The sequence below is a fragment of the Camellia sinensis genome, chromosome 15 (genome assembly GCF_055761805.1).
Source record: "Camellia sinensis isolate YWXY chromosome 15, ASM5576180v1, whole genome shotgun sequence".
NCBI lineage: Eukaryota > Viridiplantae > Streptophyta > Magnoliopsida > Ericales > Theaceae > Camellia > Camellia sinensis.
In genome coordinates this window covers 49743604-49770085 of record NC_138975.1, presented here as the reverse complement: position 1 = coordinate 49770085, position 26482 = coordinate 49743604, and the positions used below count along the sequence as shown (strand labels likewise).

The window sequence follows — 26482 nt, the reverse complement described above, 5'->3', positions numbered from 1 at the left end:
CGGCGGTTGGAGGCTGCGGCGGGGCTGGGCTGGGCGACGATCGGAGGATCGGCGGCTGGGCGGGGCGACGATCGGTGGCTGGGCGACGATCGTCTTCTCTCTCTCTCTCTCTCTCTCTCTTCCCCTCTGCTTCTCTCTTTCTCTCCCTCTCTCTCTGCTTCTCTCTTTCTCTCCCTCTCCCTCTGCTTCTCTCTTCCCCTCTGCTTCGAAATCGAGCCATTCGGGGCAAATGTTTCGAGCTACGAAACATTTTCCAACATCATTTAAAGCTTGTGAGTAACCAATTGTTTTCTATTGAAGTAATGCCTAGAAACTAGTATGATAAGATTCTTTATAGGTCATTCATGGCAATGAGTTAGGCACAGGATTTGGCTTTCCGAAATTGTTATTTTAATTTGAGAAAATATTTGTGCTTGGTACGTTCATTTTGGATTTGATTTCAGTGATCTGAGTTGTTCACATTTTAGAATTCATTGAGTAGAATATTTATGCAAAAAAATAAGATAATTGAATATCGGTAACTATATGTTTGAATCATATTTATTTTTAAAAAATGAATGATAAATCTAATTTCAAGAACAATCATCTATTTTGTTTTGAATAAAAATTTTATTCAAACATATAGCTATCGGTGTCCAATAATCTTAATTTTTTATATAAATATTCTACTTAACGAGTCTTACAAATTGAACGATTTTGAATTACTGGAATTTGTCCCAAACTGAGCATATCAAACCCAAATGTTCTCTCAAGTTAAAATGATCAACTTGAAAAAAGCCAAACCCAAGTAAATAAATATGTACTTTTTAGGTCATCCATCGCTCACATGTTTTTTTCTTTTGTCCAAAGTTTTTCATATGGTTCTCCAACTTCTTCATTGATTTTATTTGATAACAACTTAATATTTAAATTTGAATGCTTTACAAAATTTCATTTCAATGTGTGTGGGTGATTTTTTGACCACACTGCCCGCTTAGTAACCAGCTGGAGAGCACCGGCAGAATAGATGGCACCTGGCTGACCTGCAACAGAAAGAGAAGTCTCTGGCGGTGGTTCAACCACCCGGGGGCACTCCGACGATCAAGTCAGTATATCTCTCAAAGATAATCAAGTGTTAAACTCACAAGCTTAAGAATAAAAAGCATACCTTAGACCTATGGGGGTGCCTCTCTTTTATAGCCAACATAAACCTAGTCCCATTAGAAGCCTAACTTCTATGGACTCAGGATTACTGCTAATCTTGGACTCCCAGTAAGATTAGGATAAACTCTCTAAGAGTCTTATCTTAATACAAACTGAAGTCTTCTCTCATTCTAGGACTCTTGTCCCTCATCCAGGTTGAGTTCCCTTTTCATTCTAGGACTCTTGTCCTTTATCCGCTTATCTTGGATTCCGATATCTTCGGAGATAACCTCGGCCTTGCCGAGATCACCTCAACGTCACGACCAAGACACGTAGCACCTCGACTGACACGTCGGCGTCACCTTGCCACGTGTTGGTACTCAGAAAATATATCCCCACAACTGCCCTCTAGGTTCTATTACCTCGACATTCTGAGGTGATGGAACCTACACTGTTCATTCATCTGTGCCCCTCTGTTCGAGATCAAACTTGCCGACCTCAAAGTTCCCTGGACTTTACTGTCCACTGGTGTCAAGAATCAAGTTTCATGCTTTCCAAGCTGCTTGAAATCGCACCTCCTAGCCGAGGTTCTGGTTCCATTAATTCGTAAACTCCAAGAGCTTTTGCAACTGCTCCACTCACACTCTCTGGTGAGTTCTCGATTTCCAGTCATCTATTTGACTCCGGTGATTTTCATATCGGTGTTCATTTCACTTGGTAGGTTCATCAACTCTTTACTTGCTATTAAGCTCGATCTTTCATAACTCTTCTGAATCTGTTTACTTGTCATCTGTTGCCTTCTATTTTCGTCTCTCTTCAAGTTTTGAATTGTTTGAATGCCTGGCACTGTTCTTGTCATATCCGCTTTCTGTTGCTAGCATCGTGGCTGGGTCATTACTTTCTTGTTCTTCACATACTTACTTAGTGCCTGTGCACTTGGCTTTATTCTTGAACTTTGTCGTCTTCTTGACTATTTTTCTCTTTTTTCATTCAATCCTCTAGCTTTTTCTCTTTCTGGTAAGCCACTGTTCCTCCTGGTTTTATTTCTTGTTGCTTTCCAAGAAGCTCTGCTTTATTGTTAATCACCATTGCTGTTTTACCCGTTGTTTCCAAATCATCTTCTTGAATACACACTGTTCATACATCTGTTGATTTCTACCACTGTTCTTGGCTGGACACTCTTGTGCAATCTTTTTGTCTTGATTTTCTGATAGCTTCATCACGATTCTTGATTACAAATTACATTCTTGTTTCTGTTTTCTGTGTCTTTTTCCAGATTCTTGCCTTCATTTCTGTTCTCTGTATAGTCTTAGAAACACGTCCCTTCTTAAAATTGTTGCCGAGATAATGGTAGAGAAGCTCTCCCAGCTGACTGCCAATGCTGAACCACCGTCAACCGTTGAAGTAGATTAGTCCGACGTTCTTACCCCAGTCCCTAGTTCTTAGGGTCTTCATCTTTGTACTTTTATTTTCTTTGCATATGCAACCTTTTTTGCTTCTGAAAAATGTCTGTTTGTTGGCCGATGTTAACATTCCTTGCTCCTTGATTATCATTCCTTCTTCCACTGTATTTGGTAGCCATGTCGGGTAATTGACTTCTCGGATGGCCCTGGGCTCCAGAAGTCTGTCTACTTCTTCCTCTACTGCTTCAACGTGCATCAACGTCAGTTCTCTTGCTCATTGGATTACAGGTTTGGCCGACCTGTCGACGTTCAGTTGGTGGCAAGTGACCTCAGGGTCAATGCCGGGTTTTTTGTAAGGTGTCCAAGCAAATACCTCAATGTTTGCTCTAAAAAAAAAGCTTCCAATTCTCTTTCTTCTTCTTCGGCTAAGCCTGAGCCGAGAAGAAAGAAGCGTTCTTCATCCTCTTCCTAGACGAGGATTTTCAGTGCCTCTTCTCTCCTCTCGGCTGGCTCCTTGCCGACATCATCTAGGACCTCTATGTCCTTGTTTTCAATCTCTTCCTTTTCTGATTCTTGAATGCTGCAGGTGGATTTCATTGCTGCCATGGAGCAATTCTCCGCCTGCAATTAATCCCCTCTGACTTCTTCAATCCCATGTTCTGTTGGGAACCGCAGTAGTTGGTGCAATGTTGAGGGAACTGCCCCCATTGCATGCAACCATGGCCTTTCCAAGATGATATTGTATGGCGAGGGCATGTCAATCACCATGAATTCTGTCTTGGTCTTCTTCTAACTGCTTTTGCATGATTCTATACTTAGAATATTTTGCATGTCTTATGTACTTTTCCTTCTTTGTGCAATCTTCTAGGGGTGACACACCTCGGTTATGCCACCTGACATTTTTCTTCGGCAAGTACTTGTCCTGTAAATTACTTACAAATTTCAACAAGGATAAACATATACTAGTTTAATCTCAACTTCGTAAACTTTTCTTAAATTATAACAAGTGCTAAACAATGATCTACTTGTAAATTGTTACAAATTTCCACAAGTGTTAAACAATATATATCGGCTTAACTTCAACTTGTAAATTACTACAAATTTCAACAAGTGAAAGTAAACAATGATCTCGGCTTAACTTCAACTTGTAAATTGCTACAAATTTCAACAAGTGAAGATAAACAATTATCTCGGCTTAACTTCAACTTGTAAATTGCTACAAATTTCAACAAACGTTAAGCATTACTTCGATTTAACTTCAACTTGTAAATTGCTACAAATTTCAACAAGTAAAGATAAACAATTATCTCGGCTTACCTTCAACTTGTAAATTGTTACAAATTTCAACAAACGTTAAGCATTACTTCGGTTTAACTTCAACTTGTAAATTGCTACAAATTTCAACAAGTGAAGATAAACAATTATCTCGGCTTAACTTTAACTTGTAAATTGCTATAAATTTCAACAAGTGAAGATAAACAATTATCTCGGCTTAACTTCAACTTGTAAATTACTACAAATTTCAACAAGCGTTAAGCATTACTTCGGTTTAACTTCAACTTGTAAATTGCTACAAATTTCAACAAGTGAAGATAAACAATTATCTCGGCTTAACTTCAACTTGTAAATTGCTACAAATTTCAACAAGGGTTAAGCATTACTTCTGTTTAACTTCCACTTGTAAATTGCTACAAATTTCAACAAGCGTTAAACGCATTCTTCTTCTCTCTGCCCCCCAGTGTGAACTTAAAATCCACTTGGGTTCTCATCATACATGCAGTTTCGACCTTGTCGCCGAGGTTTAATTCAAGCTGAGGTTGTCGGCCTTGGTTTTTCTATTGATCTTACTTGGCTCCAACCTGAGTTTGATTTTCGGCCTCGCATTGACGAGCCGTTTCTCTTTTTTTGTTCTGACGCCTTTGTTCCCGACATGTCCTCCTCGGCCCTAGCATACTTCTCAATTCTGGCCAACTTTAGTCTGATCTTGTGTGTTTCCTTTTTATCTTCTGAGATCTGCTCATTGTGCTCTTTTCTTCTCGGACTCAAGTCCCGAGATCTTATTTTCTGGAATCTTGGATCTGCTCACTCAGGTTAAGCTCTTCTTTTCTCGGACCTACTCATCTTGGCCGAGATCATGTCTTTTGGGATCTGGGATCCGGGATTTGCTCACTCAGGTTGAGCTCTTTTATACTTGAATGTTATCTCCTTGGGAGCGCTCATGCCCCCCTGCCTTTGCATCCCTTGTGGAAGGGTCTTCGTTTCTCCGCAGGTATCTATCCTTCCATACCTAGAGGTCATCTTCGTTGTAGTATCTGCTTCGATCTGTTGTCTTTGGTGCATTACCTTCCTAGCCGACGTCTTTCACTCCGTGACTCTGGTCACGAGTTTCTGTGTTGCGGCCGTCCTTCAACGTCGAGATCGATAGGTCTTCCACTCCCAGCAGGAGCATTGTCTCTAATCTAATCTTTCTGTCTATCATTGGCCATCTATTCTTTTTCTTTCCCACAGACGGCGCCAAATTGTGTGGGTGATTTTCTGACCACACTGCCCGCTTAGTAACCAGTTGGAGAGCACCGGCAGAACAGATGGCACCTGGCTGACCTGCAACAGAAAGAGAAGTCTCCGGCGGTGGTTCAACCACCCGGGGGCACTCCGACGATCAAGTTAGTATATCTCTCAAAGATAATCAAGTGCTACACTCACAAGCTTAAGCATAAAAAGCATACCTTAGACCCACGGGGGTGCCTCTCTTTGTAGCCAACATAAACCTAGTCCCAATAGAAGCCTAACTTCTATGGACTCAGGATTACTGCTAATCTTGGACTCCCAGTAAGATTAGGATAAACTCTCTAAGAGTCTTATCTTAATACAAACTGAAGTCTTCTCTCATTCTAGGACTCTTGTCCTTTATCCGCTTATCTCGGATTCCGATATCTTCGGAGATAACCTCGGCCTTGCCGAGATTACCTCGGCGTCATGACCAAGACACGCAGCACCTCGGCTGACACGTCGGCGTCACCTTGCCACGTGTTGGTGCTCAGAAAATATATCCCCACACAATGAATTAAATATAACATCATTTTCAATATTGAACAAACATCGGGTAAATTACACTTACCTTCTCTAAAGTTTCTAACAATTACAGGAACTTCTATAGTAGTTTCAATAATTACACTAGCATTCCTTACTTTTGAAACTATTATTAAGATTCTTCACTGTTAGGCTATTTAATAGAATTTGCTAATGTCATATTAAAAATGATGAAATTATCCATTAATTACTTTATCAATTCAAATGAGAAATTTCACTCACATCTCTTGAGTTTTGCATATATATTATCAAAAACCCATATATATTTTATCATTATTTAATAAAAATTTTGAATTTCATGCAAGATTAAATAAAATATTTAAACTTTTAAAACATTATTAAATCATTTAATGCCCAAAAAAAAAAACCTTAATGTTTTTTGATAAAATACTTAAAAATAAATAATCTCTCCAAAATTAATGTTAGACAATATCCTAATAATTTAATATAATACTTATTTCACACCACATAAATAACCTAAAATTTATTATTTTACGTAATACATTTATTATTTGAATTTTTTTAAGTTAAAATAAATAGATTTATTTTTTCTTGACAATTTGCATTACTTATTTATTTATATATAAAATATATATATATATTATTTTATATTTTCTCACTCATATTTATTCTCAAATTTTAATTTCTGTATTTGAGTCATTAAATTTCTAGTCAATGCATATTTAAAAAAATACAAGTTATTATTTCTTACATGATTACAAAAAATTAAAAAATAAAAATAGAAGTAAAAAAAAATTAATCGCCTCACAATAAATTAAAATTAGTTAATAGGAAATGAAATATCAAGAAATCATTTGAGAATAATAAACAATTCAAACAATTTGTCATTTCTTATACATAAAATTAAAATTAATCTTTACTTGAATGGAGAAATTATTTGAGAATAATAAAATACTCAATTAATTTGTTGTCTATGATATTTAAAATCTATGTATCCATCTTTACTTATCTCATTTAAACTATTTTTATTAAATTAAATCTTAAAATTTATTTATCACCGTCATTAATGGTTGATTTTTTTTTTTTTTTTTGTTTATAAAAGTTCAAAAACTTGTGTGAAAAAAAATAGAGTCAAGAAATTACACTTACATTTTTAAAAAATTATGAAAATAAATAATAATTTCACATATATATATATATATATATATATAATAGGGTAAATTAAATTGCATTTATATTTTTTTCTTTAGAAAATATTTTATTTCATTGTGTGTTTAAATTAGTGTTAGAGTCTGATTTCTCCATCATATCAATAAAATTATATGAGTATTAGATATACGTAAGAAGTAAAATTAGATAATTTAGATAATAATACTTCGCTATAAATAATAATAGAACAAAATAAAGATGAGAAATTAAAAAATAAAGTAAAAATTTAACCATTAATGAAGGCGAGAAATTAATTTTAATATTTAATTTAATAAAAATAGTTATATGAGAAAAAAAAGATGGAGAAATATATTTTAAGTATCATATAACAAATTAATTGAGTTTTTAAAATAATTTTTTCATTCAAGTAAAGATTAATTTTATTTTTAGGTGTAAGAAATGAGAATTTGTTTGAATTGTTTATTATTCCCAAATGATTTCTTAATATTCCATTCCCTATTAACTAATTTTAATTTATTGTAAGGTGATTAGATTTTTTTATTTCTATATTTGTTGTTTAATTTTTTTTAATCACATAAGAATAACCAGCATTTTTTTTTTTAAATATGCATCCACTAAAAATTTAATAACTCAAAGATAAAAATTGAAATTTATTAATAATATCTTAACAATTTGGGGATAAATAATTTTCTCACATTTGAATAAATAAGCAGGACAAATTGTTTTTAAAAAAAAATCCAATTGTTTCAACTTAAAAAAAGAAAAGAAAAAAGAAATTTAAAAATAATAAATGCATTAATTAAAGTTGATAAATATTTTGTTGTTTATATAGTGTGAAATAAATCTCGTAAGTGTTGTATTTATTATTAGGTTGTACGGGAAAGAAATAAACATTCTCGTATAATCCTGTTGACCAAGTCTACTCTCCTCCGTACGTCGTCGCTTTATCACCTGAAAACACAAACATAAGCTAGCCGGCGGGTGTGTGCCGGAAACCTCTCCGATGCCTAAGTCAGTAAACTTGACAAATAGACAAAAGCTCTGTGTATTCAGAAAGCAAAGTTGTGTGTTACCTCCCCAAAGGTGATGTTTGTGAGCTTTTATAGGTTTCGTGTAGCACAATCCTAGTAGGACTTCTACTCCTCCATGCAGAGTCCTCCTAGGATTCTTACTCCTGAAAGATAATGCTTATCCTTCAACACCCCCCTCACTGCTTGAACCAAGTGAGATGGTTTTTACCATGGCCGAACTCCAACATGACCGAAATAATTATGGCTATGCCAAGCCTCAGAGTAGGCCGAACTAGCTCTTCCTTTTACTTCTCGTACGTCGGTTTCTCATGCACAACACACGGCGTGGTTAGGCCGAACTAACAAGTCGCGACCGGGATAACTCCAAGACCGGTCTAACGCAAAGGTACTGTTAGACCGATCTAACTTCGTTCTTACGTCGGACCGGACTAGCTTCGCAGTCTTAGGACCGGACTAACTTCGGAATATCCATACGACCGGAGTGACTTACGTGGCCCCTTTACTTGGCCCTTTATACTGTGGCTCATAACGGCCCATTACCCAGCTCGGCCTAATTTTCACATAAATTACCCTCTCAATTGCCCCTTAATTCTATCTGCCTAGCATGATTGGGATTATTTGTCAACCAGCCGAGCTATAATTTTTAGGCCTTTCCAGCCAAGCTAAAAAAAAAAAAAAAACCCTTTAGCCTCTCTAGCCGAGCTAAAAACTCTTTACCCTTCCGGCCGAGCTTATTTAACTCCGGGCTTTACTTGTCCGGTCAAAACGTCTCTTCAATCACAGCGACTGTAATGCTTCCCATTCTAATGACATGTGGCACGCTCTGATTGACTGAGGACGGCCGTCACGCCGTCTTCGTACTTTGTGAAATTTGAACAGTCCCGCCCTTTTTTCCCTTTACCTAAAACGAGCCCCTTCATTTTTGCCATTTTTTGTAACTTCTCCTTATCTGAGCTTCTACTGCCTCTCCACTCTTCTGAACTCGTGTTCTTCCCAGCTGCTAGTCTCCCTCCAACTCTTGCCTCTTAATCAGGTTAGCATTTGTACATCTCACTTTGTTTTCATATTCTGCTTTCTATGTTTTCACGAAACATATTTGTCCATTCTGTTTTGCTTCTGTACTTCTATGGAAAAAACTTTATAGAACACATGCGTGTATGCAATATCCTGTAGAAGACTAGTCTTTGATCCAAAATCATGATGCAACCGAACTAGGATACTGTTTAACCTAGGTAGAAGTCTAGTCAACGTACAACCGGACTAACACTTTATGTTTACACTAGTAGCTTTGAATAATTCAAAACTTCTTGATAGTCCTTAGCCGAGATAACCAACCGAACTAAGTTTGCATTTAGCACACTGAGATACCTAAATCCCAACCGATTTTAGGCCTTCGGGGCTAAACCAGCTTTCTTAGTTTTTTTGATCGAACTCAGAAAGCTGCCCCTAGATGATGAACCGGTCTAACAAAATCGTTTCCATAACCGATATATCGAGACGCTTGCCAAGGTCGGGCTAACAAAAACCCTGCTCAAACCAAGCAACCTATCACCTTGTAGAAACCGAGATAGAACCTGTAGTATCCACAAAGCCGAAGTAGGACTTTTTTACCTTGCTTTTAATTTGTAGCACGGTCCAATGATCTGTGCTTAACCCTTTTGTTTTCTACTTTGCAGACTTAGGTTGCCCAGGCACTCCTCTGCGCGCTTAACCGAGCTACTGAGCATAATTTTTGGACCGAACTTAACTTATTCGTAATTTATACAATAAATGGGGAAGTATAGGTATCTAGTAGACACTCCAGGCGGCCTAGCCGAATTTAGAAAAGACTATAATATACCCGATGACGTCCACCTGATTTTAGCCGAAAAAGATGTCATTCCTTGGGGTAATGAAGGCTTTGTCCCCTTCACCCTCTTATCCATAATTGAAACCGGGCTACGATTTCCAGTCCAACCTTTAATTTGCGAGTTTCTTAGGCAAACTAGACTGTGCCCTACCCAACTATCCACCAATTCATACCGCATAATAATGGGAATAGCCGAATTAAACCGGCAAGCCGGTCTCAACCTTGGTCTGGCCGAAATCTTTCACCAATACTCCATTAGTTCGAAGGAAGACGGCTGGGTATACTATCTCAGAATATGCCGCCGTCGTGAGAAGATAATAAAAAACACACCGGATAAGGACTTGAATGACGACGATTTTTTCTGGGTGTCTGGGAATTTTGAGGATCATCAAGCCCAGATTCCTGACCGACGTATAAACTGGAAAAAAGGAGAACCTGGTAAATTTACGTCGGTTTTCTTGCTTGGTATTTTATATTTCGGTTTGTCAATCTTTCAGCCGAACTAACAGTTGTCTTTTTTCGCAGATTCTGCCCACCTTCATTCTTTATACAGCTACCCCAATCTAGCGACTTTGCGCGCCGCACTACGGTATCCAGAACGTAGTTGGGCTAAGCTGTTAAAGTTCGAGCCGACTTACAGATACAGCGGTCCCCGAAAAGCGAGAGTGACCGACTTTTTTCTTGAGGAGGCCCCAGAACCGGACCCAACCTTGCCCGAAATCAGACTAATCCCACTAACTGCTGAAGAAGAAATGGCTAAAAAGAACAGAGTAAGGGCACTTCTAACCGAAACTAACAGACCCGAAGTACCGCCACCAAGCCAAACGCAGCCCGCCGTTGTGGCCCTCCCTTCTCAACAGCCTTCTTCATCACGCCCCTCTAAGCGCGCCCGATCTACCCCGACCGAACAATAGCTTGTGGATGAGGACGAATCCATCCCACCACCAAGTCCTCAACCCATCCTTCAACCGGAGCAACCTGACCGAGCTGACTCCTCCAAATGGGCTCCAATTCTCACTTTTCAAGACCGAGATATCCAGGAGTCTGATTCGGTCATTGCTGAGAAAGATCACTTGATGCCTTTCAATCTAGCCAAGAGTGTTTGCCTTCCGAAGGATATGGCGCACCACAACAAGCAACTAAACACCGAGCTGAAGGCCATCCGGTCTTCTACAAAATCAATGATCCTAGTAAGTGGCTCTCCCTTTTCTGTCTAATTTTTCCCAACTGTCAGTCCGGCTGAAGAGAGTTACTATTCTTTTGTAGGCCATTCAGAAGAACAATATTGCACATAAAAAGGTGCTGGAGCTCCGCAAGACAACAAGGCATGCCATGGCAGATGCTGAGGCCAAGACAGCCGAACTTGAGCGTGCCAAGAAGTAGATAGCCGAGCTACAGTTCGAGAACGGTCGCTTGACCGGACTTGTTAGCTCGGTTGAAGCTGAAAAACAAAAAATTGCAATAACGGTGAAAGATAAATACTTGCGCGAGTTGGCCAAACTCGAAGGCAAAAAAGACGCTGAAATAGCCGATTTGAAGAAGAAGGTCGGTGATGCCAACGCCTCATGTTTCAAAGAGGCGGAGGGCCTCTATATTCCGCAATGCGATGGGGCAAAGGATTTATTCTTTAAGTGCGGCTGGAGAAGTGCTGTGGAGCAGCTCAATTGTGGACCCGAAACCGAGGTCTATAATGCTCCTCAGTATTTTATTCCGGCCTCACTGGCGGAATATGCTGCTTCGGTCCAAGAGCAATTTTTACAGGATTCAGATGATTCAGACGATGAAAACGAACAAACTGTTATTCCGGTAGTCAACGCGCAAGTCAACGATCAATCAGCTCGGTTGGAGGCAACGGTGGAAGACCTGACTGTTGAGCCATCGACTGATATCGTTCTGCCAGTTACTACTGAGACGGATCTTCCATCTGCAACCGGCGTTCAAGTTGACATTGATGCCGAAATTGAAGACCTTTTCTCTTGATTTTGTACTTTTTCTTTTTTGCTACTTTTTTACTCTTGTAACCGGGCTACGGCCCCTCCTTTGTATTTGCTTCCTGATGAATGAAAATTTTCATGAACTCTTACTTCGGTTGATCTGTATGTTTGTACTTGTTATGATTTTTCCACGATCTTTTCACTTCCAACTTTTATCTCGATTTTTGCTGCTCAAACTAACTATGCTTACCAGCTAACCACTCCTTAGCTGACATAATTACTTCGGCTGAGGAGTACTCAGAGTTGGTTTAATCCAGCCAACCACTCTTCAGCCATACCCTTACTTCGGCTGAAGAGTACAAAGAGTTTGTTTAATCCAGCCAACCACTCTTCAGCCATACCCTTACTTCGGCTGAAGAGTACAAAGAGTTGGTTTAATCCAGCCAACTACTTTTTAGCCATACCCTTACTTCGGCTGAAGAGTACAAATAGTTGGTTTAATCCAGCCAACCTTTAAGTTACTTTTCCAGCCAACTTAGAATAATGTTGGTTATTCCGACCAAACGTCCTGCAGCCTGGATCCTTATCCTGGGCTTAGGAAGGGTGTTGGTTGAATCCAGCCAACCACTCTTCAGCCATACCCTTACTTCGGCTGAAGAGTACAAAGAGTTGGTTTAATCCAACCAACCATTCTTCAGCCATACCCTTACTTCGGCTGAAGAGTACAAAGAGTTGGTTTAATCCAGCCAACCTCTAAGTTAGTTTTTTCCAGCCAACTTAGAATAATGTTTGGTTATTCCGACCAAACGTCCTGCAGCCTGGATCCTTATCCTGGGCTTAGGAAGAGTGTTGGTTGAATCCAGCCAACCACTCTTCAGCCATACCCTTACTTCGACTGAAGAGTACAAAGAGTTGGTTTAATCCAGCCAACCATTCTTCAGCCATACCCTTACTTCGGCTGAAGAGTACAAAGAGTTGGTTTAATCCAGCCAACCTCTAAGTTAGTTTTTTCCAGCCAACTTAGAATAATGTTTGCAATGTACCTAAACTTTACTAAAGCTAACTTTTACAGAGAACAACTTATGCTGAAAAGAATCGATTGTTTTTATTGAGGGAAAAGAAATTACACATGTTTGAAAAGAAGAATGCTAAAAATAAAATAACTTGAGATTGGCCATGTTCCATGGCCTAGGGATTGCTTTGCCGTCCTTGTCTTCTAGGTGGTATGCCCCTTTGCCTGCTAACCCAACCACTTTGTAAGGACCTTCCCAGTTTGGCCCTAGCTTGCCATCTCCTAGTATCAAGGTGTTTCCCATCACTTTGTGTAGTACCCAATCTCCGATCTTGAATTGTCTTGGATGCACCATTTTGTTGTATTTCCTGGATAACTCTTGTTGATACGAGGCAATGTGGATTAGTGCTTTTTCTCTTCTTTCTTCGGCGAGGTCAAGCTCAAATGTTATGGCCTCTCCATTTAAGTTGGGATCAAAATTTTCGCTTCGAATTGTGGGGAGGCCAATTTCCAGTGGGATTACTGCTTCCATTCCATAGGCTAAGGAGAATGGTGTTTCTCCTGTTGATCGTCGCGGTGTGGTGCGGTAAGCCCATAACACATGAGGAAGTTCTTCCGCCCATTTGCCTTTGGCTTTCTCCAACCTTTTCTTCAACCCATCCAAGACTACTTTGTTTGAAGCTTCTACCTATTCATTTGCTTAGGGATATGCCGGTGTAGAATTATAGAACTCTATTTTGTATTCTTCACAAAAGCCTCTGAAGATTCTGCTGTCGAACTGAGTGCCATTGTCTGAGATAAGGGCTTTTGGTATGCCAAACCGAGTGATGATGTTTTGCCAGACGAATTTCTTCACATCTCTTTCCTTGATCGATGCCAATGCTTCTGCTTCCACCCACTTTGTGAAGTAGTTTGTTGCTGCGAGAAAGAACTTTTTGTTACCGGGTGCTGTCGGAAGTGGTCCTACTATGTCCAAGCCCCAAATTGCAAAAGGCCATGGGCTAGTTAATGGTAGGAGTTCTCTTGCTGGTTGATGTATTTGGTGTGCGAATTTTTGGCATTTCTTACACTTCTTCACATATTTCTCTAAGTCTGCCTGCATGTATGGCCACCAGTATCCTTGTGAAATGGCCCTATAAACTAGCGATCTTCCTCCTTGATGGCTTCCGCACACCCCTTCGTGTATCTCGTACAAGAATGCTTCCACTTTGCTGGGGTGGACACACTTTAGATAGGGTCCTGAGAACGGCTTTTTGTATAATGCCAAAGATGGGGAGAGCCAAAATCGCTGTGACTTTGCTCTAATTTTGTTGGCTTCTTTCTTTTCTTCTGGTAGGACGCCATCTTTCAAGAATAGTATGATGGGATCCATCCATGAGGGCCTAGTTCTGTGCAACATACCTCTTCTACTTCGGGGTCCTCAATGCTTGGTCTAGGTAGGTAGTCGATCAGTAGTGGATGAGGGATGGAGGTGTCTGCCATTGAGGCGAAGCCTGCTAGTTCGTCTGCTCTACTATTTTCCTCCCTGCCGATTTGCTCTATCCTTACTACTTCGAATTTCTTGATCTTTGTTCTGACCAATTCTTGGTACTTGGCCATCCTGTCATCCTTTGCTTCATAGTCGCTAGAAATTTGGTTTACCACCAGCTGTGAGTCGCTGTAAACCATTAATTCGATAGCCTTCATATGGTATGCTGATTTGAGTCCTGCTAGAAGTGCTTCATATTCTGCTTCGTTGTTTGATGCTGGGAAGCCAAGGTTGATTGCTTGCTCCACAACCAAGCCGTCTGGTGAGATGAGGACTATGCCAAGCCCTGCACCATGCCGATTGGATGCTCCATCCACAAAGAGCTTCCACATCTCACCAACGAACAACTTCCAGCAGGTGGAGGGGTCGGATGATGTCGTGGGGTCAAGAACGTTGCTGGTGTTTTCTTCAAGGTCCATGCTTGCTGTCTGTCCCTTGCTATTTGATTGAACCAAGTCTTTATTTGTTGGTGAGTCTTGGTTTGTTGAAGCTTGGTTTGTTTCTTCCTTGCTGTCTTTAGTCTGGTCTGCCTTTGAGTCTGACTGAGTACCTTCTGCTAAGGATTGCGCTATTCCGGCATCATCTTCCATCCCTAGTTCGGTTGTGTCAGTTAGGTTGACTGGGCAGATATGATGACTTCCAGGAGTAAATTCTGCGACGAAGTCTGCCAAAGATTGGGCTTTTACTGCGGTTCTAGGTTGGAACTTGACGTCGAATTGTCCCAGCTCTACTGCCCACTTCAAAATTCGCCCAGAAAAGTTCGCCCTCTCAAACAAAGCTTTTAGTGGGAAAGCTGTGAGGACGACTATGGTGTGGGCGTGAAAGTAGTGTGCTAGTTTCCTGGAGGCCATCATCAAGGCTAATGCCAGTTTCTCCAGTGGCAAATACCTTGTTTCGGCTCCCAGCAATGTCTTGCTGACATAATAGATGGGCAGATGTTGAATTCCTTCTGCACGGACCAATACTGCGCTAATTGCGTGCTGAGAGACTGCAAGGTATAGGAAGAGTTCTTCTCCTGGTATTGGGGTGACCAGCAATGGTGGGGAGGACATGTATTCTTTCAGGCTTTCCAGTGCTTGGTCGCATTCTTCGTCCCATTCGAATTTGGCTTTTAAAGCTTGAAAGAATGGTCGTAGTCTGTCTGACGATCGGCTGATGAACCGATTGAGTGCGGCCGCCATGCCGGTGAGATGCTGTACTTCTTTTACTGAGTTTGGTCTCTCCAACTCCTGAATTGCTTTAATCTGGGAGGGGTCCGCTTCTATACCCCGGTTGGTCACAAGGAAGCCCAAGAATTTGCCAGATCCTACACCGAATGCATACTTAGATGCGTTGAGGCGCAACTTGTGCTTCTTCAGGATATCAAACATCTCTCCTAGGTCCTTGAGATGGTCATTTTCATCCTTGCTTTTGACCACCATGTCGTCGATGTAAGCCTCCATCGTTCTTCCTAACAATGGTTCGAACATCTTGGTGACCATTCGTTGGAATGTTGCCCCTGCGTTCTTCAGGCCAAAGGGCATGACTTTGTAACAGTATAGTCCTCTTGGAGTTGTAAAGGATGTGACCTCTTGGTCTAGTTCATGCATGGCGATTTGGTGGTAGCCTCTGTATGCATCCAGAAAGCTAAGTCGGTTGTGCCCCGCCGTTAGGTCTACCAGTTGATCTATCCGTGGTAAAGGAAAGCTGTCTTTTGGGCATGCCTTGTTGACTGTTTTGTAGTCGACGCAGACACGCCATTTGCCATTCTTTTTTGGCACTACGACCGTGTTGGAGATCCATTTTGGGTAGTGCACCTCTCTAATTGCTCCTGCCTCCAGCAGGTTTCCTACTTCCTCTGCCACTATTTCGGCATAGTGAAGTGCTGATCTGCGTGTGCGCTGAATGACTGGTCTAGCGGATGGGTGGACATTAAGTTGGTGACAGATGAAGTTTGGGTCAATGCCTGGCATGTCGTAGGGTGTCCAGGCGAACACTTCGATGTTAGAGGTTAAGAATTCCAAGACCTCTAATCTCTCAGTGCTGGACAACGATGAACCGAGCAAAAAGAACTTATCTGGGTTTTTTTCATCTATTTTTACCTCTACCAAGTCCTCCACTGCTTTCTGATCTGCCGCTTTTCCGACATCTGCAAATAGCTCATTACTCTCAGGTTCTTCCACCGAATGAACGTATCCTTTGGCAGCGCGGCTGCCATTCACCGTGACGAAGCATTGCTTCGACATGATCTGATCTCCATAGACTTCTTCAATTACACCGGTGTCGTTGGGGAACCGCATTACTTGGTGGTAGGATGATGCCACCGATCGCATGGCATGCAGCCATGTTCTGCCCAATATGATGTTGTAAGTGGAGGGGACCTTCAACACCCAGAACTCCACTTGTTTCATCACGCTTCCTGCTCTAACTGGAAGAATTATTTTGCCGACGGGCCATTCTGGCATGGAGTTGAATCCAATTAGGGGTGATACAGCAGGCGCCAAGTCTTTGTCTTGTAGTTTTAGTTGTTTAAATGTTTCGTAGTACATGATTTCACATGAACTGCCCTGGTCAATCAGAATCCGCTTGACGTTAAAATCCTTGACTCGAAGAGTGACGACCAGGGCATCATTGTGAGGGCAATATATCCGTTCTAAGTCTTTATCCGAAAAAGACATGACGTTTGTTGCCTCTGTCTTCCCCTTCTTGGTGGCAAGTTGGGCACTTAGCACCTCTCGTAAGTATTCAGCCTTTTTGATTGATCCTCTGAGCTCGCATACGCGCTCAGGTTCAAAGACTCCATGTATCACATTGATAACGCCTTGAGGTGGGGCATCGACTGGCATTCCGTTGGGGTTATTGTGATTCTGGGGGGCTGGTTGCGTCCCTCCTTCAATGTACTTATCCAAGTGGCCTACTACCACCAACTCCTCCAGGTGTTGTCTCAATGGTGTGGAATTCTCAGTGCGGTGTCCCTTTTCTTTATGGAAGGTGCACCGTGATCTTTCTTCATAGTCCTTCTGCGCTTCCTCTAGTTTGGCTGGCCACTTGACGAAAGGCTCATCTCTTATTTCGCTCAGAATCCGATATATCGGTTTCTTGAACACTGTGGTTATGGCAGTGCGGATTCTCAACCATCTTTTATTCGGGTCTTCTTCGTTATCTCGTCTGCCACGTCCGTTTCTGTTATTTCGATCTACTGTGTTGACCTTTGCTGAGGTTTTCTTTTCTGGTACTGTGGTTGCCCCAGATTTTGCTTTGGCACGTGCGCCATCCTCTTCTACCCTGATGTGCTGATGCACTCTTTCCATCAGGGCTTCCATGGTGAGGGGTGGCGTCATGGTGATCGAGTCCCTTAGTCTGTTCCCGACTGGAAGGCCTCTTTTATACTATGCAATGGCGAGATTGGTGGGGCAGTCCCCAATCTGATTGAATGTCTCCCAGTAGCGACTATTGTAGGATCTAAGGGTCTCTTTATCGCCCATGTCGATAGAGAGTAGTTGGTCGATTTCCACCGGGGTTTTAGTATTTGTTCGGAACCTTGTTATGAACGCCTCTGCCAATTGCGCCCAAGAGGCTATGCTGCCCTCTGAAAGTTTCTCGAACCAAGTCAAGCCTAGGTCGCCAAGGCTAGATGGGAAGAGTATGCACATTAAGGCCTCGTCTCGCCTGTATACAGCCATGACCTGGCGAAAGTGGCTCAAGTGTGAGTAGGGGTCCGTCTTCCCTTCATATGTAGTGAATTTGGGCTGAAGGAAGCCTGATGGTAGGGGCGCGTTTTCAATCGCCGGAACAAACGGCGAAGTCTGCAGCCTTGCTAATGCTTTGTTTGTTGGTTCGTAGGCAAGGCGCGATATTGGCATTCTAACCTCGACGCTTCCATGCGTCCGAGGAGCCAACCGCTGTAAGGCAGAAACTCTATGTGGATCCCGTGCCCTGGCATCCTCCTTGCATCGTGCTTTTTCTTCGAGCACTGTTCGTAAGTCGGATGATCTGGGTAACTCCGTCTGTCTAGATCTGGTTTGGTGCGTATGTGAGGGCCAATACGTGCTTCCTTCAGTGTATGATCTTTCAGACCTCGTCCTCTCAGACCTGGAGTGACGAGTTCTGGAAGACCAGGATTGAGTATCGCCTGTCCTGAGGCTTCTACTCTCTCCTTGCGAGGGTGTGGTATTCCTACTACGATTTTCTGAGTGGCGAGGGGGCGTCTTGTCTTTGCGCCCCTCTCCTGTCGCCACTTCTTTTCTCTTCATCTGGCGCTTTAAGGCCTCCATGTCCAGCGCCATCTTCCTTATTAATTCATCTTGCTCCTTCACGCGGTCTTCCAGAGTTTGATCAATCTTCCATCTTTGCCTGTCAGGACTTTGTGAGCGAGATTGACGGGGGCTGTGAGTTCGTCTTCCCCTAGTATCTCTCCTGGGGTTATGCCGTTGGGGCTCCAAATCTGCCATGGGAGGGATAGAAGGTAATCCTTCACGCCTTGCTCCCCCCTCTGGAGTTTGCCGTCGATGGCGGAATGTGGCAATTCTTCAATGTGCGCCATTGTTTGTAAAGAGGAGAAGCTTTTAGTCAAGAGGTTTTGTTCTGTCTGTAATTCCCACAGACGGCGCCAATTGTACGGGAAAGAAATAAACCTTCTCGTATAATCCTGTTGACCAAGTCTACTCTCGTCCGTACGTCGTCGCTTTATCACCTGAAAACACAAACGTAAGCTAGCCGGCGGTGTGTGCCGGAAACCTCTCCGATACCTAAGTCAGTAAACTTGACAAATAGACAAAAGTTCTGTGTATTCAGAAAGAAAAGTTGTGTGTTACCTCCCTAAAGGTGATGTTTGTGAGCTTTTATAGGTTTCGTGTGACACAATCCTAGTAGGACTTCTACTCCTCCATGCAGAGTCCTCCTAGGATTCTTACTCTTGAAAGATAATGCTTATCCTTCAACACCCCCCTCACTGCTTGAACCAAGTGAGATGGTTTTTACCATGGCCGAACTCCAACATGACCGAAATAATTATGGCTATGCCAAGCCTCAGAGTAGGCCGAACTAGCTCTTCCTTTTACTTCTCGTACGTCGGTTTCTCATGCACAACACACGGCGTGGTTAGGCCGAACTAACAAGTCGCGACCGGTATAACTCCAAGACCGGTCTAACGCAAAGGTACTGTTAGACCGATCTAACTTCGTTCTTACGTCGGACCGGACTAGTTTCGCAGTCTTAGGACCGGACTAACTTCGGAATATCCATACGACCGGAGTGACTTACGTGGCCCTTTTACTTGGCCCTTTATACTGTGGCTCATAACGGCCCATTACCCAGCTCGGCCCAATTTTCACATAAATTACCCTCTCAGTTCTTATATTAAATTATTAGGGTATCAAGTTAAAATATGTATAGATCTTTAATAATATATATATATAATCTCAAAGGAGGTGAGAGAAAATTTTCATTTAAATAACTTGTTAGTTCAAAGGGACAACATGGTCATTTTAGATAGAAAAATAACGGTATTTATAGAGAAATTCTATTTCCACATACCTACCTACCTCTGTGTACACACTTAATGATTTATTTTTTTATTACAATTTTCTTCTAAAATATAATGACCAAAGTGTCCTTATCTTCTCCACCAAAACCTTAATTTCTTCATCCCCTCTAATAACCAGCTGCAGATTCTCTTCATAACAAACACAAGTTTACTCTCTACCACAGTAACCACAGCAACTACTATATTTTCCCAAGGCAACTTGCAACCAACACTCCCGTCCACTATAACCATTGTAATCCAAACCCAACCTCTATTTTTGTCATTTAATGTTTCACTTCAATCAATACATGCATACATGTGTCTGTATTTGTGCATATATATTATGACTACCGTGCCACCACACCATTGTTGGCCTTGCCACCAAACACAACTGTTTTACCAAATCAAAAAAGCAAACTCCTTAATTAGATCTTAAATCAAACATATGGATATAACCAAATAAAAAGAGACCGAATCAAAAATCAAAAACATCCAAATCAGTCAGATCTTTGCGTAAAGAGACGGATATTTTTGGCAAAAAAGATTGTGTATTGAGTAAAATTAGAAAATTCAAAATTAGTTGGTATGTGTATTGAGAGAGGATGTAGAATGAGATGTTTTGGTGGTAGAAATAGAATTACCTCGTATTTGTACTCAATTAACAAATTTAAAAAATCTTGATCTTATTAATAAAAAGTAAAAAATATTTCTGTAATTATTAAAACCGCTTCTAATTGAAGCGAGCGGTTCCCCTGGAAACTTCTGAACTTCATTTTGTCGTTCCATGAGCTTCTTGTTTCAATTTTGAAATTTTTTTTAAAAAAGAAAAAAAAAATTTCTAAAATTGTTAAGTGGTACGGGCCAAGCCCAGTTTGTGCTGACCTAGAATAAGCCCAAGCTCAGTATCAAACTTTAGCCCGAAAAAGAAAGACCCGAAAAGTCCGGGTTCGGACTTGCCCGGATGTAGTGTTGGCGGGCCCTATATATAAAGTTACCAACCAATCCCTATCTACTATTCAACCAGTGAAGAATAGCACCCAAAGTTGCTCTGAGTTCTTCTTTGCAATTCCATGCTTGTTTGATTCCAGTGGTGTAAGCCAAAGAGGTAATCCAATTCCTCATCTCACTAACTCATAATCTAGGTTTAATTGCCAATGCATATCTATATATATAGACTGGTAACTCTGGGTTGTAGAAAAAGATGTTGTAAAACTGCCTACAAATTTTGTGATTTTCATTTGTCAACAAAAACCCATTACAAAAGCATGTCGTAACTACATATATACCTTGCTGGGCTTAAATCTTTCCTAGAAGAGTGTTAGTTTCTATTTTTAAGAATTGTTCATATGGATGCTCAAGGTTTTGGAGAAGATCGGAAAAAATCCCGAGTAAATTAGGTTAAAATCTGAATGGTACCATAGTAGCACTTTTTTCTTTGTAAGAATGTGCCGATTTTCATACATGAGCAGCTGTGTTAGAGTATTGCAGTTCAAACCAAAAAGTTAGACCCACTTTCTAGAGGCAGTGATATGTCAAAGAAGATAATTGGTTGATAATTTAATATTCTCTGATGATTGGTTTATGACCCCACCCGTTATATAAATTACAAATACTCAAAAACCTTAAAAATATATCACATCATCAATTAGTACACTAATTGGTATACCAATTGATTCATATAGTATTATTCAATCTAGCAAGTGGGTCTAAAAAGTGGACTTATATATTCTTTTTTGCTATATAATTGTACGAAATACTAAGGGCTTGTTTGATTAACGGGATTAATAGTGAAAGATTAATTATCCCATGAATTAGTGTAGGATTAGTTATCCAATTAAATTAGTGAGATAACCATTTATTATGTATTTATTTTGTTTTTGTTTTTGTCTTCTTTCATACTTGAATTATAATCCTTAGCCCCTCTCAATATTAAAAATTTGCAAATTTCGTCCGATTGAATATTTGTCGTACATATAATCCAGTTATTTTGTGTCCAGTTGTGATTGGGGGCTCTAAAGGAGCTGCTCTAACAGCAGCTCTAATGAGCTGGCATGGAGTAAAAAATAAAAAAACAAGGAACATACATCACATCAGCCGTGGGTGGGACCCGCTGTCAGCTCATTAAAACTGGCTTTAGAGCTCAAGAATTAGAGCGTTAAAGCATTTTTCTTTTGTGTCTGGTTGGAGGATTTAGGAATGGATTTGGAAAAAGAAAGAGAAAGAGAAAAGGTAGGTGAAACGTGAATAAAATATACCTACATTTTACATAGTTTCACACACCTTGTCGTTTTCGTTTTCGTTTTCGTTTTCGTTTTCGTTTTCGTTTTCCTTTTACAAATCCCTTCCCAAATCTCTCAACCAAACCCAGCATTAATAAAATTTGCAATTAAACATGGGATTGTGAGTCTATGGATTAACAATCTCAATCCTATGCTATAATCCTTGTAATCAAACATACCCTAAGAGTGAGGTTGTTGAATGAAGAGTTAAGATGAAAACCTGTGGAGGCTATATCTTCATTATTTTGGTAGAATCTAATTCTGCTTTAACTAAAGGTTATTTTTTGAAGTGTAGAACTAAGAACTTTAAATGAAAGAGTTGATATTTTTCTTCTGTTTCTTGTCTACCGTTTTCTTTGTAGGGTTAATGATATTTTTCAAAAGTGCACTTCTCAAATTTGTCTTTCTATTACCTTCTTCTTCTTCTTAACCCCCCCTCGTTTCGCTGGGAATTTTGCCTTTTAAAACAAGAAATTAAAAGTTTGTTTTACTTTGTTAATTTGGGTAGTTTACTATTGGGCTATCTATAATCATTTGTTTCTTGTAGTGAATAAATGCCGCAGCCAGTGACATAGTTGTCCTGGGTGGTATCTAGTCTAGATTTTGGAGAGGAACCTACAGAACCTTTGAGATTGGGGATTTGGCCACCCCTCCAAGTCAGGCCCTTTTCCCTAATAAATGATGATAAAATCAAGTTCTCAAATATGAAGTGTATAGTGAACAAATATGGTAGTAAAGTATTTGGTGATTTCAATAAGTTTGTTACATGTCGTTCCAAAAAAAAAAAAAAAGTTTGTTGCATAGTCACAAAATTATGCAAAAAAAAAATTTCTACGGCTGCTTTTAGGAGAACATTTCCTTTCTTCATATTTCAATTTTGAGTTAGCATTATTGTTATTGGAAATGTTAGTATCATTGTGATTTTGTTTCTAGAATGTACGTTCCAAAACATGGTATGCCTTTATTCCAAAACAATGAATTTAGCATCCAAACTTATCACAATTATTTTTTTCCTATTATTTCTTCAGGAGGATAAAAGGTCATTATTGTGATTTTTATTTTGGAATGCATATTCTGAAACATACTAACACTTACTAGTAAATTTAGCAATCTAAAGAACCCAAGGGGTTAGCCTGGTAACAAGGTCTTGGGTCTTGAGGGTATGTTCCCTCCAAGGTTCAAGAATCGAAATCTCTTTTTATGGTGCACTTGTGAAAAACTCCTTGTTGAGGGCTTGTGCACCCCTAGAGATTAGTCAGGCTTTGATCCGAATACTCCGGTGCCAATAAAAAAAAATATATATTAGCAATCTAAAACTATTCCAAAAAATTATCTAAATCAAACCAAGTCTTAAGTCCCATCAAATGAGATTGGTTCCAAAAAATTGTCTATCATTATTTTTACTAGGATAAGAAAATCAAATTTAATGAACTACATTTTAAAGAGAGTGGAGTTTTGGAAAGGACAAAGGACACAATGTAAAGCAATGGGACCATAATGTTCCTAAAATGTGGTTTTACATGATTAATTTGACAAATAATACACTATATTTAATTGGATGGCTAATTAGTAAAAGAAAATTGCCCTCGCCTTTAGAAATACATGAATTCTGATAGTATGATGTATACAAGCATACACATACCCTATGAAGCACGGACACGGACACGGACACGCATACGGACACGGACACGGGACACGGAATTTCTAAAAAAATGGGGACACGGACACGGCTGGGGACACGGCAAATTTTTTTTTATATAAATATTTTTATTTTAATACAAGTTAATTATTTTATTTAATTATTATATTTTTAAATAAACATAATTCTATTAATTATTTTATTTTATTTTTTTTACTTTTTTTTATTTATTAATATATATAAGTATATATTATATCTTATATTTATATATTATATAAGATATAAGATATGCCTTTTTATTAATATTAAATAAATACATACATATATATATTATATATATTATACCTAATATATTTTTTTACTAATATTAAATAAATAAACATATATATATATTAAACCTAATAAATATATATATATATATATATTATATATGAATCAGATCAGAGAGGCGAGAGCATCGGATCAGATCAGAGACGCGAGAGACGATCGATGCGAGAGCGAGAGACGCGACGCGATTGATGCGAGAACGATCGATGCGAGAACGAGAGACGCGATCGATGCGAGAACGAGAGAGAGAGAGAGCAAGAGGAAAGGCGAGAGACAGGGGCGAGAGAGAGAGAGACTTACGGATGGAGGTCAACAGGCGAGGCGAGTCGAGGTCGAGGTCATGGATGGAGGTCGACAGGCGAGAGGGAGAGAGTGACTTACGGTGGTCGACTGATTGGAGGTCGACAGGCGACTCGACTGGATCGAAGACCAGGTTTTACTCTTCTTCTTTACTCTTCTCTTTTGCTCTTCATGTCCAGATTTGGACACGCGTGTCCAGATTTGGTGGACACGCGTGTCCCCGCCGTGTCTCCTCCGTGTCCCTGCAAAAAAAATAATTAAATTAAAGGGACACGCCATCCGGCGTGTCCCGTACGTGTCCCCGGCGTGTCCCCGTGTCCCCGGCGTGTCCCCGTGTCAGACACTGCCACGACATGAAATCTGGCGTGTCCATGCTTCATAGCACATACCACATCTTAGAGCACGGGACAGGGTGGTGGCTTATCACATTCTAGGTAAGAAAATTGCCCTCACCTTTAGAAATACATTAATTCTGATAGTATGATGTATACAAGCATACACATACCACATCTTAGAGCATGTGATGTTGTGGTGGCTTTTCACATTCTGGGTAAGAAGTACGGATACTGCGATTTCAAAAAAATGGGAACATGAACATGGCAAGAACATAGCAATAAAATATGTTTTCATATATTTTTATTTATTATCTAGATTAATATTACATCCACAAACAATTAATATTATCAAAAATTAACTCTTAATTCTATATTTTTATTATTAAAAAAAAAACACTTTAAATTAGCACTTATATCTTTTTTTTTATGGATGATTTATTAAATATTTAAATCTAAGAAAAAATAATAAATATTTAACATTCATCAAAATCACTAAATAAAATGGAGAAAAAGATAACTTGGCATATCCTTAGTGTGTCCTCGACGTGTCTCCTGAAAATAAATTAATTAAATAAGGGGACACGCCATGTGGTGTGTACCATATGTGTCACTGCCGTGTCCGTGTGTCCCCGATGTGTCTGTGTATCCGAAACGGATACGGCACTTGTTTTGAAGTGTTGGTGCTTCATAGCGCTGTAGTTTTAGTTCCCTTTCCTTGTATTGGAACGATCTGCATACAAGTGACAAGGTTAGCACATATTTCTTGTTTTTATTTCCAATATCGAAGGCTAATTACCCTTCTGTTCTGCAGGGGACATTTCTGTGATATCTGACTATACAAATTTTTAGATCAAAAGTGGAGAAAAATTGATTTTTCATTTTTTTCCATAAGATTCTTCAAATTCTCTAGTCATGCTTAAGATCCCAGTCCATCAAGTTGCTGGTCACCAAGCTGGTGATAGAAAGCTTGGCCCCCTCGTAGATGATTCTGGACGATTCTACAAGCCTCTCCAGAGTGATGATCGTGGCTCCAATGAGTTATCCTTCTACACATCATTCTCTTCCAACATAAAGATCCCAGATCACATTTGCAGGTTCTTCCCGACCTTCCATGGCACTCAGCTTCTAGAAGCATCTGATGGATCCGGTTTGCTTCCTCACCTTGTTTTGCAAGATCTTTCCATGGGTCACCTCAATCCATCGATCATGGACATTAAGATCGGCTCCAGAACCTGGCCCCCACAAGCATCCGAGGACTACATAGCTAAATGTTTGAAGAGAGATAGGGAAAGTACAAGTGTACCATTGGGTTTCAGGATATCAGGGTTCCAAATCTACAGAACCAAAGAAACAGGATTCTGGAAACCCAACAGACAGTTTTTTTTAAGTTTTTCTGCAGACGATGTTAGGTCGGCTCTGAGGAAGTTTGTTTCATCAAATGGATCTGCAGATTCGGATCCAGATTGTGCTTTCGCATCAGTTGTTTATGGTGGTTCGACCGGGATTTTGGCTCAATTGCTGGAGCTGAAAGCATGGTTTGAGGACCAAACTATTTTCCATTTCTATTCTTGTTCAGTGCTTATGACGTTTGAAAAGGAGTTGGCATTGGAGGGAAGGAGCTCGGGTGCAGAAATCAAACTGGTTGATTTTGCACATGTTGTGGAAGGTAGAGGTGTTATCGATCATAATTTTCTTGGTGGTCTCTGTTCTTTGATTAAGTTTGTTTCGGAAATACTTACCACTCCAGATGAGTGTTACCCACCCAAAGCTTGTCTGCAGGACTCTGAGAAGAGCCACTTTTGTTCTGATGATGGCGTTACCGAATAAACACATTCGTGAGCTGAGCCCTTTTAATCATATATATGTTTTCTAGTGGTCTATGCTGTATTGTCAGGATTTTATGAATTCTAATTAATTTCAGTCTTGGAACTGTAGTTTACTTGAATAGATTTGGATTCAGGTTCTTATATATATTTCTATATTATGTTCAATCATTCAA

General features: G+C 40.0%; 1 protein-coding gene across 2 annotated transcripts; it reads left to right on the top strand.

Moving 5' to 3' along the window:
• Nucleotides 1-20581: 20581 nt before the first annotated feature.
• LOC114267810 (inositol polyphosphate multikinase beta) lies at nucleotides 20582-26482 on the top strand. Of its 2 annotated transcripts, none has more exons than XM_028208877.2 (2): nucleotides 20582-20708; nucleotides 25295-26482. In XM_028208877.2, exon 2 carries the CDS (start codon nucleotides 25396-25398, stop codon nucleotides 26308-26310), a length of 915 nt encoding a protein of 304 aa, XP_028064678.2. In that variant the 5' UTR covers nucleotides 20582-20708; nucleotides 25295-25395; the 3' UTR covers nucleotides 26311-26482. The 2 variants fall into 2 exon arrangements, with proteins under 2 accessions (XP_028064678.2, XP_082766326.1); XM_082910200.1 differs by having other exon boundaries at nucleotides 20613-20708; nucleotides 25376-26482.

What these genes read in the sequence shown, in the direction of transcription:
- LOC114267810 (XM_028208877.2), top strand. Translation starts at nt 25,396, where the DNA reads ATGCTTAAGATCCCAGTCCATCAAGTTGCTGGTCACCAAGCTGGTGAT.